Source organism: Pan troglodytes, chromosome 9, assembly GCF_028858775.2.
Source record: "Pan troglodytes isolate AG18354 chromosome 9, NHGRI_mPanTro3-v2.0_pri, whole genome shotgun sequence".
Classification (NCBI taxonomy): Eukaryota; Metazoa; Chordata; class Mammalia; order Primates; family Hominidae; genus Pan; species Pan troglodytes.
This window is the reverse complement of record NC_072407.2, coordinates 70,959,836-70,972,680: the sequence shown is the minus strand read 5'-3', so window position 1 is coordinate 70,972,680 and position 12,845 is coordinate 70,959,836. Positions and strand designations below refer to the sequence as shown.

Below are 12,845 nucleotides of genomic sequence, written 5' to 3'. Positions count from 1 at the left end.
AATCCACAGAACAGGGCAAAGGTGATGAGATGTGTCACCCTCGATAACATTACATAAGACGATAACCCATTGTGCTAGGAGACTGTGTCTCTTGCTGGCTTTTAGGAAGCAAGCAGCCATGTTGGCAAGGCCTACGGGGCAAACAGCTAAGAGCGGCCTCCAGCCAACACCCAGCAAGAACCCACAGGGAACTGAATGCTGCCAACAACCACGTGAGCCTGACGGCAGATCTTTTCCAGGCAAGTTTCAGATGAGACTGCAGCCCCCACTGACACCTCGATCGCAGCCTTGTGAGATCCTGAGCACAGCACCTTGTTCAGCCGGGTCTGGGCTCTCTGCCCAGATAAGCTGTAGAATAATAAACGTGGGTTGTTTTCAGCTGCTACCTTTGTGGTACTATTATCACACAGGAACAAACCAGAGGTCTCACAAACACATTCCTAAACCCCAAAAGAGTGGTTGACAAGATTCCCACAACAGTCACAAGGTACACAGTTCTGTAACGGGAGTGCTCTCTCCTGGCTACAAGAGAGAATGTGCATCCTCCACCTCTGCCCAAGATGGAATAGCAGGGACTGCATTTACTCTCCCATCTCAAATAACAACCCCCCCGGCCAGTTATTTAAAATTTTTTTTAAATAACTGAAACCACACTCTTCAGGACACTAGACAACAGGTAACAAAGAAAAGTAACCCCTGAATAACGAGAGACAAAGGAGGTGAGCCCTGGGGTTACCCCAGCCTTCTGCCTTGAGAGTTTCCAGGAGAGAGTACAGAGAAGGGGCAGCCAGGTAGAACCTAGAAGGCTCCCTGAGTTGAGGAGACAAGGCTGAGAATCTGTGGCGACCAATGCAGGCAGAGTTTCCAGGACAAAATGCCAAAGAGACTGCTACACAGAAAAAACCCCAGAGATCTGCTGCGAGATTCCCTTGGGTATTGTGATTAGCACATGCTTACGAGAAAACTACTCCAGGCCTGGGAAAAATACCATCCAAAACAATGAGAGAAAAGTGCCCAGTGCTCACACAAGGCTGGGAACAGCACCTAATCCCACCAGTCAAACTCAAAAATCTCATGATGCAGGGTGCATTGGGTAGAAAGCTCAAATGGTCTTACCTCAGTACAGGGGAATATTAACCCCGGACTAAGCACTGATCCAGACCCTAACACATCTCAAAAGCAAGACTCAAAAGGATTAAACTGTTTACAAGTAACTTTACTGCTTCCCAAAACCAAGCACAAGAATATTATAGGAGACTGGGCGTGGTGGCTCACACCAATCCCAGCACTCTGGGAGGCCGAGGCAGGCAGATCACTTGAGGTCAGGAGTTTGAGACCAGCCTGGCCAACATGGTGAAACCTCGCCTCTACTAAAAATACAAAAATTAGCCGGGCATGGTAGCGCATGCCTGTAGTCCCAGCTACTCGGGAGACTGAGTCAAAAGAATCACTTGAATCCAGGAGGCAGAGGTTGCAGTGAGCCAAGATCGCACCACTGCACTCCAGCATGGGTGACACAGCAAGACGCTGTCTCAAAAAACAAAACAAAAAAACAAAAAAAAAAAGATTATAGGAATACAAAAATATTCAATATTCAGCATGCAACAACGTAAAATCCTCAATGTCCAGTATCCAAACAAACATTAGCAGGCCTACAAAAAGGTAGGAAAACACAACCACTCAAGGGGAACAGTTCATCGAAAGAGACCAAAAATGACACAGGTGATAGAGAAATAATAGTCTAGAGCATTCAAAACAGTTATTATAGTTGTATTCCAAATGTTAAAAAAATTAAGTAAGAACATCAAAGATATAAAAAGACTCTTATTTCTGGATGTCAGATGAAAGTTACACTGGATGGGACAGATGTGAGATTAGGCATGAAAGAAGGAAATTAGCGAACTCAGCAATAAGCAAGTATAAAGGTTCAGCTGTGCAAGATAAATTCTATAGATCTGCTGCACAACACGATGTCTATAGTTAACAATATTATATAGTACACTTAAACATTTAAGAGGGTAGATCTCATGTTGTGTTCTCACCACAATGTTAAAAAACATGAGGCCCGGTATGGTGGCTCACACCTGTAATCCCACCACTCTGGGAGGCCAAGGCAGGAAGATCACGAGGTCAGGAGTTCGAGAGCAGCCTGGCCAATGTGGCGAAACCCCGTCTCTACTAAAAATACAAAAATTAGCCAGGCGTGGTGGTGTGCATCTATACTCCCAGCTATTCCAGAGGCTGAGGCAGAAGAATCGCTTGAACCCAGGAGGCAGAGGTTGCAGTGAGCCAAGATTGCGCCACTGCACTCCAGTCTGGGCGACAGAGTGAGACTCTGTCTCAAAAAAAAAAACATGAAGCAAATAGCATCAGGGCAAATCAAAGTCAAGTTGCTTAAAACCAGTGATAAAGAAAGCATCATTTTCTTTCTTTTTTTTTTGAGGTGGAGTCTGGCTCTGTCGTCCAGGTTGGAGTACAGTGGTGCAATCTCAGCTCACTGCAATCTCTGCCTTCGGGTTCAAGTGAGTCTCCTGCCTCAGCCTCCTGAGCATCTGGGATTACAGGTGCCCACCACCACACCCTGCTAATTTTTTTGTATTTTTAGTACATGTGGGCCAGGCTGGTCTCGGACTCCTGACCTCAGGTGATCCACTCGCCTTAGCCTCCCAAAGTGCTGAGATTACAGGCATGAGCCACCACACCTGGCTGAAAAAATCTTAAATGCAGACAGAAGAAAAAAGACACGTTACATACAAAGGAACAAGGATAAGAATGACCGATTTCTCTTCAGAAATACTCAGGCAGATGACAGTGGACAACATCTTTGAAATATTGCAAGGAAAAGTGTTAATCTAGAATTCTCACGCAGCAAAAATATCTTTCAAAACTGCAGGTGAAACAAGATATTTTCAGACATACAAAAGCTATTGGACTGCATCACCGGCTGACCCACACTACAAGAAATGATCATGGATGCCTTTCAGGTGGAAGGAAAATGATGCCACGTGGAAATACATGACCTAAACCAAAAGAAAACAAAGCGCCAAAAGTGGTAACTACACGGGCAAATACGAAGACATTTTTCTTATTATTTAAATCTCTTTAAAGATAATTCACCATTAAAACAAGAACAAGTATTGTAAGGCTTAGAATATGCATATAAGAAAAATATATGACAAAAGCATAAATGCTAAGAGGAGAGAAATGTCAGCTTGCAATCATAAAGCCCTTATGCTATATGGAGGTGGCATATGAACAGACTATGATGAGTTGAAGACACATACTGTAAGGCCTAAAGTAACCACTGAAAGAATCAAATACAGATATATAGCTAACAAGCCAACAAAAACAAAAATAGGCCAGGAGTGATGGTTCATGCCTATAATCCCAGCACCAAGGTGGCCAAGGTGGGAGGATCCCCTGAGTCCAGGAGTTCGAGACCAGCCTGGGCAAAACAGCAAGACCTTGTCTCTATAAATTATCTTTTAAAAATAAATAAATAAATAAAAATAAAATCCTAAGAAATCTTCAATCATGGGGCATAGTGAGAACTTATGTAAAAAAAAAAAAAAGAAATGTTCAATTAATTAATTAAAAGAAAGCAGAAGAGGAGGAAAATATAACAAAGAACAAACGGCAGAAACTGTCAAACTGGATAATAAAGCAAGGCCCAGCTATATGCTATCTACAAAAAAATTCACTTTAGGCCAAAGTGGGAGGATCACTTGAGGCCAGGAGTTTGAGACCAGCCTGGGCAACATTGCAAGACCCCATCTCTAAAAGGAAAAAAGAAAAGAACATTTTTAAAATTAGCCAGGTGTAATGGCTCATGCCTACAGTACTAGCTACTCGGGAGGCTGAGGTGGGAGGATTACTTGAGCCAAAGAATGCAAGGCTACAGCAAGTTATGATCACGCCTCTGCACTCCAGTCTGAGCAACAGAGCAAGACTCTCTCTTTAAAAAGAAATAAACAGGCCAGGCACAGTGGCTTACACTTGTAATCCTAGCACTTTGGGAGGCAGAGGTGGAAGGACTAACTGAGTCCAGGAGCTCCAGACCAGCCTGGGCAACACAGTGACATCTTGTCTCTATTAAAAATCAAAAAAATGAGCAGGGTGTGATAGCACGTGTCTGCTGTCCCAGCTACTCAGGAGGCTGAGGTGGGAGAATCACTTCAGCCCAGGAGGTTGAGGCTGCAGGGAGCCATGATTGCACCACTGCAACTCCAGTTAGGGGTAACACAGTGAGACCGTGTCTCAGATATTTTTTAAAAGATCACTTTAAACATAAAGACACAAATAGGTTCTAAAAAAAAGGATAGAGAAAGATAGATCACACTAACACTAGTTGAAAGAAAGGTGGGGGCTGGGTGCAATGGCTCACGCCTGTAATCCCAGCAACTCAGGAGGTCAATGTGGGAGGATTGCTTGAGGTCCCACATTCATGGTTAAGGCTGGAGTACAGCTTTGACCGCACCACTGTACTCCAGCCTAGGTGACAGATTGGGACCCTGTCTCTTAAAAATAAAAAGAAAGCTGGACAACATGGATGAACCTTGAGGGCATTACACTAAATAAAACAAGCCAGTCACAAGACGACAAATCCTGCATGGTTCCACTTACTTGAGGTATCTAAAATAATAAAATTCTTAGAAACAGACAGGAGAATGGTGACTTCCAGGACCTGGGACAGGGAAAAAGGGAATTGCTGTTCAACAGATCTAGAGCTTCAGGTCTGCAAGATGAAAATGTTCTAGAGATCTGCTGTACAACAACATGCATACAATTAATGCTACTGTACTACAGACTTAAAAAGGGTTATGATGGTAAATTTTACATGTTTTTGACCATAATGAAAAGAAAAGCAAGCTGAAATGCTGAAATGATTATTTTAATATCAGACAAAGTAGATTTCAAAAAAGGAATATTATCAGGGATAAAGAAGGTCATTTCATAATGATAAATTTGTTAATTAATCAAGAAAACATAGCCCCACATTTATGACCCCAATAAAAGAGTTTCCAGAGATATGAAGCAAAAACCAATAGAACTGCAGGAAAAACAGACATGTCCAGTTATATTCAGAGATTTCAACATCCCTCTCTCAATACAGCAGACTTGAACCACATCATCAACCATCATGATCTGACTACTTACAGAACACTCAATAAAATCAGAACACATGTTCTATCAAGTGTGCATGGAACACTCACAAAGACAGATACCAGATTCTGGACCATAAAGTAAATCTCGATGAACTATCCAAGTCATGAGAGTATGTCCTCTGACCACATGGAACTAAATTAGAAATCAAAAACAGAAAGTAAGCCAGGTGCAGTGGCACATGCCGGGAGCCCCAGCTCCTCAGGAGGCTGAGCTGGGAGAATCACTTGAGCCCAGGAGTTTGAGTCCAGCCTGGGCAACATAGTGAGATCCCATATGGGGATGGGGATAGGGAAGGTGACGGGGATGGGGATGGGGACAGGGATGAGGAGAGGAGAGAAGAAGAGAGGAGAGGAGAGGAGCAACACAGTGAGATCCCACACAGGACGGGGACGGGGACGGGGAGGGGAGGGGAGAGGAGAGGAGAGATCAACAACAGAAAGATATCTGGACATTTCCCAACTATCTGGAAACTATATAACACTTCTAAAAAACCAAAAGGCAAATGAGATAGCATTTTGAAATGAATGAAATACAACAGATCAGAATTTGTGGGATGCCACAAAAGCAGTACTTAGGGAGACATTTATGGAGCTAAATGCTTGTATCAGAAAAAAAGAAAGGTCTCAAATCAATGATCTCAGCTTCTACATTAAGAAGCAAGAAAAAGAACAAGCCCAAGAAAACAGAAAACGATAAAGATCAATGTGGAAATACATGAAACAGAAAAACAATAGAGAAAAAGCAAAAGCTGGTTCTTTGGGAAGATCAATTGAAACCTCCAGCCAGGCCGGGCGCGGTGGGTCACACCTGTAATCCCAGCACTTTAGGAGGCTGAGGCAGGGGGATCCCTCGAGCCCGGGAGTTTGAGACCAGCCTGGGCAACATAGTGAGACCCTGTCTCTTTTTTTGTTTTGCTTTGTTTTTTTGGTTTTGGGGTTTTTATTTTTTTGAGGCAGAGTCTTGCTCTGTCACCCAGGCTGGAGTGCAGTGGCGCGATCTTGGTTTACTGCAACCTCCACCTCCAGGATTCAAGCAATTCTCCTACCTCAGCCTCCCAAGTAGCTGGAATTACAGGTGCATACCACAACTCCTGGCTAATTTTTGTATTTTTAGTAGAGACGGGGTTTCACCATGTTGGCCAGGCAGGTCTCAAACTCCTGACCTCAGGTGATCCACCCGCATTGGCATCCCAAAATGCTGGGATTACAGGTGTGAGCCACTGCGCCTGGCAGAGACCCTGTCTCTTAAAATATATATGTATGTATATATAAAATCTAAATTAAAAAAAAAAAAAAACCCTCCAGCCAGAAGAGCAGGAAAAAAAAGAGCACACAAACCAGTATCAGGAATAATACAGGTTATATCATGACAGATCCTGCAGACAGTAAAAGAAGAATAAGGGCATATTAGGAACCACTTCATGCCTCTAAATTCAACCGTTTACATAAAATGGACAAACTTCTTGAAAGCTACAAGCTCATGGAAGAAAAACAACCTGAACAGCCCTTTATCTATTGAAGAAGTTGAATTTGTAGTTCAAAACCTCTCTATGAAGAAAACTGCAGGTACGGAGGCCTTCCCTAGTGAACTCTACCCAACTTTTAAGAAAGAAATACCAATTCTAAACAAACTCTTCCAGAAAACAGAAGAGGGAACACACCCCAACTCCTTCTTCGAGGCCACACAGGCAGGATGGAGACGCCCCCTCACCTGTGTTTGTTGCAAGGACCACATTTGCCGAAGTGAGGCTCTCGAGCATAGCTGCTTCTTCCCTCTCCTTCAGTTCTTTTCTTAACAGTTTAATTTCATTTCGAAAATTACTTTTCTCTCTCTTATCCTGGGTCTTTTTGTTTTTCACCTATAAAGAAAAACAAAGGAGATACACTTACTTCAGTCCAACTTTGTACTTCTTCAACTCTATTTATGAAGTGCTTCTATCATTCGGTCCAGTTCAATAAACTCCGTAAAAAACACTCAGAAATCTTCCTTGAAAGAGACACAGATACACACACGCAACTAAGCACCTTACATCCTCACTTGCCTTGAAGTCACAGGAAGAGACATTTTAAGTCCTGGAAAGAGACCACGTTTTTAACTCAGAGGAGACCAGAAATTGGACCAGCCCTGCCCTGCACACAGGCATTTGATCTTGGGGAAGAAAAAGCGCTTGCCCACCCCAGGATTTGGGTTGTAGGAGCTTACGAATGGAGAGACTGAGCTTCACATATTATTCTACATTTTTCAAGAGATTAAAAAAATTTTTTTCAACCCATAATCAAAACCTCAACTTACTTTAATATCTCAAAAAGATGGAACTGGTCAGGCGCGGTGGCTCATACCTGTAATCCCAGCACTTTGGGAGCCCGAGGCAGGCAGATCACGAGCTCAGGAGATCGAGACCAGCCTGGCCAACACAGTGAAACGCTGTCTCTACTAAAAATACAAAAAATTAGCTGGGTATGGTGTGTGCCTGTAATCCCAGCTACTCGGGAGGCTGAGGCAGGAGAATTGCTTGAACCCAGGAGGCGAAGGTTGCAGTGAGCCGAGATTGCACCACTGCACTCCAGCCTGGGCGACAGAGCAAGATTCTTTAAAAAAAAAAAAAAAAAAAAGATGTAACCTTTCCTTATTTGTGATTTCTACTTTGGGGGATGGAGTTTTAGCAGGGGTGACAGGAGGTGTTTTACTGTGCATAATTTACAGAGAAAGAAAATCCTCAAAAGCACCAATTTCAACAGGAAATGAAATCACCCACATTTGTGATGAGCAAACATCACGCATATTCCTCCAGCACCTCGAACCTGCATGACATGCATCTATCCTTCCTCCACCTCCCAGCAGGCGGCCCATCCCCATGCTGCCATGCAAGCAGCCACGCAAGCAGCCTGGATGCCATGGGCCCATAGCAAAGACTGGCTCCCAGCACCCTCTCTGCTGCCGCCACTCCTCCGAGGTTAGGACACCGAGGGTGCAGGTGCCGACCGTGAGCACACAGGACAAGATGTGAGCACAGACATTAGAGCAAAGACTGGCTCCCAGCACCTGACCTGCTGCCATCACTCCTCCGGGGCTAAGATACCGAGGGGTGTAGGTGCTGACCGTGAGCACACAGAACAAGAAGTGAGCACAGACATTACAGCAAAGACTGGCTCCAGCACCCTCCCTGCTGCCATCAGTCCTCCGGGGCTAAGATACCGAGGGGTGTAGGTGCTGACAGTGAGCACACAGGACAAGAAGTGAGCACAGACATTAGAGCAAAGACTGGCTCCAGCACCCTCCCTGCTGCCATCACTCCTCTGAGACTAAGACACCGAGGAGTACCAGTGCCGACAGTGAGCACACAGGACAGGACGTGAGCACAGACACTACAACAAAGCGTCCACAGGAGAACCAAAGAGCTCAAAAGTTTCGGAGTGTCGGGCTGGGGGGAAAAGGCCCTCTCAAATGGAAGAAACCTACCACCGCCCTACTTCTCCAGCCGACTGGTGTCCTCTTTCACAAGGAGAAGGTGGAATGGACGGAAAGCTCTAGGAGGATGCCAATTTTTTCAATGTTTATGTTCAGGCTACTTTTCTCCCATTGCCACTACTAGCAAGACAACAGGACCAGACAGAAAGACACCCAGGAAAATGTTTGGTTTTTTTTTGAGACGGAGTCTTGCTTTGTCACCGAGGCTGGAGTGCAGTGGAGTGACCATGGCTCACTGCAACCTCCACCTCCCAGGTTCAAGAGATTCTCCTGCCTCAGCCTCCGAAGTGGCTGGGATTACAGGTGCCCGCCACCATGCTCAGCTAATTTTTGTATTTTTAGTAGAGACGGGGTTTCACCATGTGGGCCAGGCTGGTCTCGAACTCCTGACCTCAACTGTTCCGCCCACCTCGGCCTCCCAAAGTGCTGGGATTGCACGTGTAAGCCACTGTATCCGGCCGGAAAATGTTTTCTTTACAATTCCTCACACCTACTAACCAAGTGCTCTGAAGACAGTTGACACTCTGTTAAATGCTAAGTACAGTTCTCTATCAAAAATGGGCAGCCCTGGCTGGGAGCAGCAGCTCACACCTGTAATCCAGCACTTTGGGAGGCTGAGGCGGGTGGATCACTTGAGGTTAGGAGTTCGAGACCAGCTTGGCCCACATGGCAAAACCCCGTCTCTACTAAAAATAAAAAAATTAGCTGGGTGTGGTGGCACATGCCTGTAGTCCCAGCTACTTGGGAGGGTGAGGCACAAGAATCACTTGACCCCGGGAGGCGGAGCCTGCAGTGAGCCAAGACAGCATCACTACACTCCAGCCTGGGTGACAGAGCGAGACTCCATCTCAAAAAAAAAAAAAAAAAAAACAAAGGCCGGGCATGGTAGCTCATGCCTGTAATCCCAGCACTTTGAGAGGCCGAGGCGGGCAGAGCACCTGAGGTCAGGAATTCAAGTCCAGCCTGACCAATAAGATGAAATCCCATCTCAACTAAAAATAGAAAAATTAGCCAGGCGTGGTGACACGCACCTGCAGTCCCAGCTACTAGGGAGGCTGAGGCAGGAGAATCGCTTGAACCCAGGAGGCAGAGGTTGCAGTGAGCCGAGATTGCGCCATTGCACTCCAGCCTGGGCAATGAGAGCAAAACTCTGTCATAAAAAAAAAAAAAAAGGGGCAGCCTAATTTTTAAAATTATTAAAGGAATCGACAGAAGCAAGAGAAGATCAAGAGGAATGCAGACAGATAAATTTGCTCCTTAAAAAGACTGCAGATCAGAAGCCCACGCCCCACATGGACACTGGCCATGACACCTACAAAGACCTGGTCGATGTCCTTCCTGATATCTGCAACAATCTGGGCACTGTCGCTCCGCGCTAAAACCGCATCCAGGGAGTGCTGCTGAATGGACTCCAGGAGGCGGGCGGGGTGCCCCAGGCGCAGAATCCGCTGCTTACACAGAGCCAGGCGCTCCACCAGATTGTCCACGGCGATGTTGGAGGGGGCGCAGCACAGAACCTGGGAACCGCAAGTTAGGATCTGGTCATTTACTTTGTAATCAAACCACTGAAGTCGACACAAAAACAACAAAAAGCCTTAAAGGTAGAAAGAAGTACAAGGCATGTACACACGTGCTCTCAATCAAATCTTGCATTCATTTTCCAAGCCCACGTGTGATCCGATTCTTCAGGTACCCCAAGGTAAGAACCTGGGATACAGAAAGCCCTCTGTCCTTGTGACAAGGAAGGGGATCTAATTGAGTTGGTTAACATAAGCCACCTATAGACGGCAAACTAAGAGAGCACCCTGTAACTCACAGAGCTGTAAACATTCACCCCTAGACAATGCCATGAGGTCGGAGCCCACAGCCTGCCCATCTGTATGCTCCCCTGCAGGTCTGAGCAGCAGGACACTGAAGAAGCGAGCGACTCCCCCATCCCATGCCCTGCGAGGGGGACAAGGGAACCCTTCCCGTTTCAAATGGACTCAGAGTTGTCTCCCGAACACTGTAGCTCCACTATATTTTTCTTTCTTTCTTTTTTTTGAAACAAATTGCTCTATGGCCCAGGCTGGAGCGCAGTGGCAGGATCATGGAGAAACCGGCTCAATAGTCCCACGGACAGTTGTTTTTGGATAAAGAGAAATTGACCATCTGCTGTTAAAGCTTCAAACTTATTTATGTGAGTTTCTTCCTCAGAAAAGGACATTTAGGCCTCTCAAAAAAATATCAAAGATCTGAAAATCACCAGACCACTACGGGTGCCTCCTTGCCCTCCCTAGTTCCTGTTTTTTACACATTGCTACATTTCTTCCCTGCACTTAAACCCCTAGTTTTAGTCAGGGAGATGGGTTTGAGGATGAGCTCTCATCTCCTCGGCTGCACCATCTGATTATAAAGCCTCTTCCTTGGCAATACTTGTCCTCAGTAACTGGTTTTCTGTGTGGCAAGCAGCAAGACCTAGACCACACTCCTTGTGTTTCGTGACTTCCTGGGCTCAAGCTATCTTCCTGGCTCAGCCTCCCAAGTAGCTGAGACTGCAGGCATGCATCACCATACCCAGCTAATTTCTTCTATTTTTTGTAGAGACTGGGTCTTGCTATGTTGCCCAGACTGACCTCAAACTCCTGGGTTCAAGTGATCCTCCCCTCTTGGCCTCCCAAAGTGCTAGGATAACAGACATGAGCCGCCGCACCCAGCCACAGCTCCACTATTAAAAGTGAGATGCTGGCCAGGTACGGTGGCTCATGCCTGTAATCCCAGCACTTTGGGAGGCCAAGGTGCGAGGTCAGGAGTTCAAGACCACCCTGGACAACATAGTGAGACCCCATCTCTGAGGAAAAAAAAAAGAGGAGGTGGCAACCAGCAGAGGAGGCAGAGTCTCTACAGGCCCTTAAGCTCAAAACAAACAGCAGCTCAGGAAGGAGGCTCAGCCACCCACTCTCTACGCCCGGCATCGCCTCCAACCCCACTGGCATGTCCCAAGGCATATCTCCACCAAAGCGTGCACACAGGTGTGTCTTGGCTCACTTTTAGTGAATAGTCGGCACCCAATTAAAACCACCAATCTGCTCCCTTCCAATAAGTCATCTTTTCTTACCAGTTTTCAAACATGTGCAAAGACACTCACACATTGGAAAACCGCTGGACGTGATCTTTTAAGCAAGTGACAGGCTTCCCTGCGCTCTGCCTGAGTTCCATTGCTGGCTCTGCCACTCTGAGTGCTGGGCACTTGACCTTGTTTCTCAGTTTCCTCGTTTTTTTTTTTTGTTTTTTTTGTTTTTTTTTTCTGGAGATGGAGTTTTGCTCTTATTGCCCAGGCTGGAGTGCAATGGTGCGATCTCAGTTCACTGCAACCTCCACCTCCCAGGTTCAAGCAATTCTCCTGCCTCAGCCTCCCAAGTAGCTGGGATTACAGGTGTGTGCCACCACACCCGGCTAATTGTTTTGCATTTTTAGTAGAGACGGGGTTTCACCATGTTAGCCAGGCTGGTCTCGAACTCCTGACCTCAGGTGACCCACTCGCCTCAGCCTCCCAAAGTACTGAGAATACAGGTGTGAGCCACCGCACCCGGCTTCCTCGTCTACAAACTGGGGCCACTAACCACCTGCCTTGGCACAGGGTTTCAGTGAGGATTAAATGGGTGCTCAGAACGATGCCTGGTGGTAGGCAGCACCCAGTAAACATCAACCTACAAAACTGGCCATTATTCCAATTCTCATCATTATCCAACATTTTTATAAACCAGAAAGGTTTTTCAAAAAGCTCTTGAACTTAAAGTATAATTAAAAATAAATAAATAAATTAAAAAAAAAAAACTCTCCATGTGCCAAGATCCACAACGACTCAAGCTGATGCAGATCATGATAAAAGATCCTTTTTCAGCCATTAAAAATGTAACTGGGCCGGGCACAGTGGCTCATGCCTGTAATCGTAGCACTTTGGGAGGCTGAGGCAGGCAGATCAACTGAGGTCAGGAGTGAGACCAGACTGGCCAATGTGGTGAAACTCCATCTCTACTAAAAATACAAAAATTAGCCAGGCATGGTGGCGCATGCCTATAGTCCCAGCTATTCGGGAGGCTGAGGTAGGAGAATCACTTAAACCCGGGAGGCGGAGGTTGCAGGGAGCCAAGATCCCGCCCCTGCACTCCAGACTCTAGCCTGGGTGACAGAGTGAGGCTCCATCTCAAAAAAATAGAAATAAAAAAAAT

The 12,845-nt window shown here is 45.9% G+C and overlaps 1 protein-coding gene across 2 annotated transcripts in view; it reads right to left on the bottom strand.

The window, feature by feature from the left end:
- IGHMBP2 (immunoglobulin mu DNA binding protein 2) overlaps nucleotides 1–12,845 on the bottom strand; it is a 39,036-nt gene that overhangs the window by 17,441 nt on the left and 8,750 nt on the right. For both annotated transcript variants that reach the window (XM_054662474.2, XM_508608.9), the window contains exons 6-7: nucleotides 9,951–10,151; nucleotides 6,877–7,024 (exon numbers count right to left, since the gene is read on the bottom strand). In XM_054662474.2, coding sequence (XP_054518449.2) covers nucleotides 6,877–7,024; nucleotides 9,951–10,151 — 349 coding nt within the window. The remainder of the gene's footprint in view (nucleotides 1–6,876; nucleotides 7,025–9,950; nucleotides 10,152–12,845) is intronic.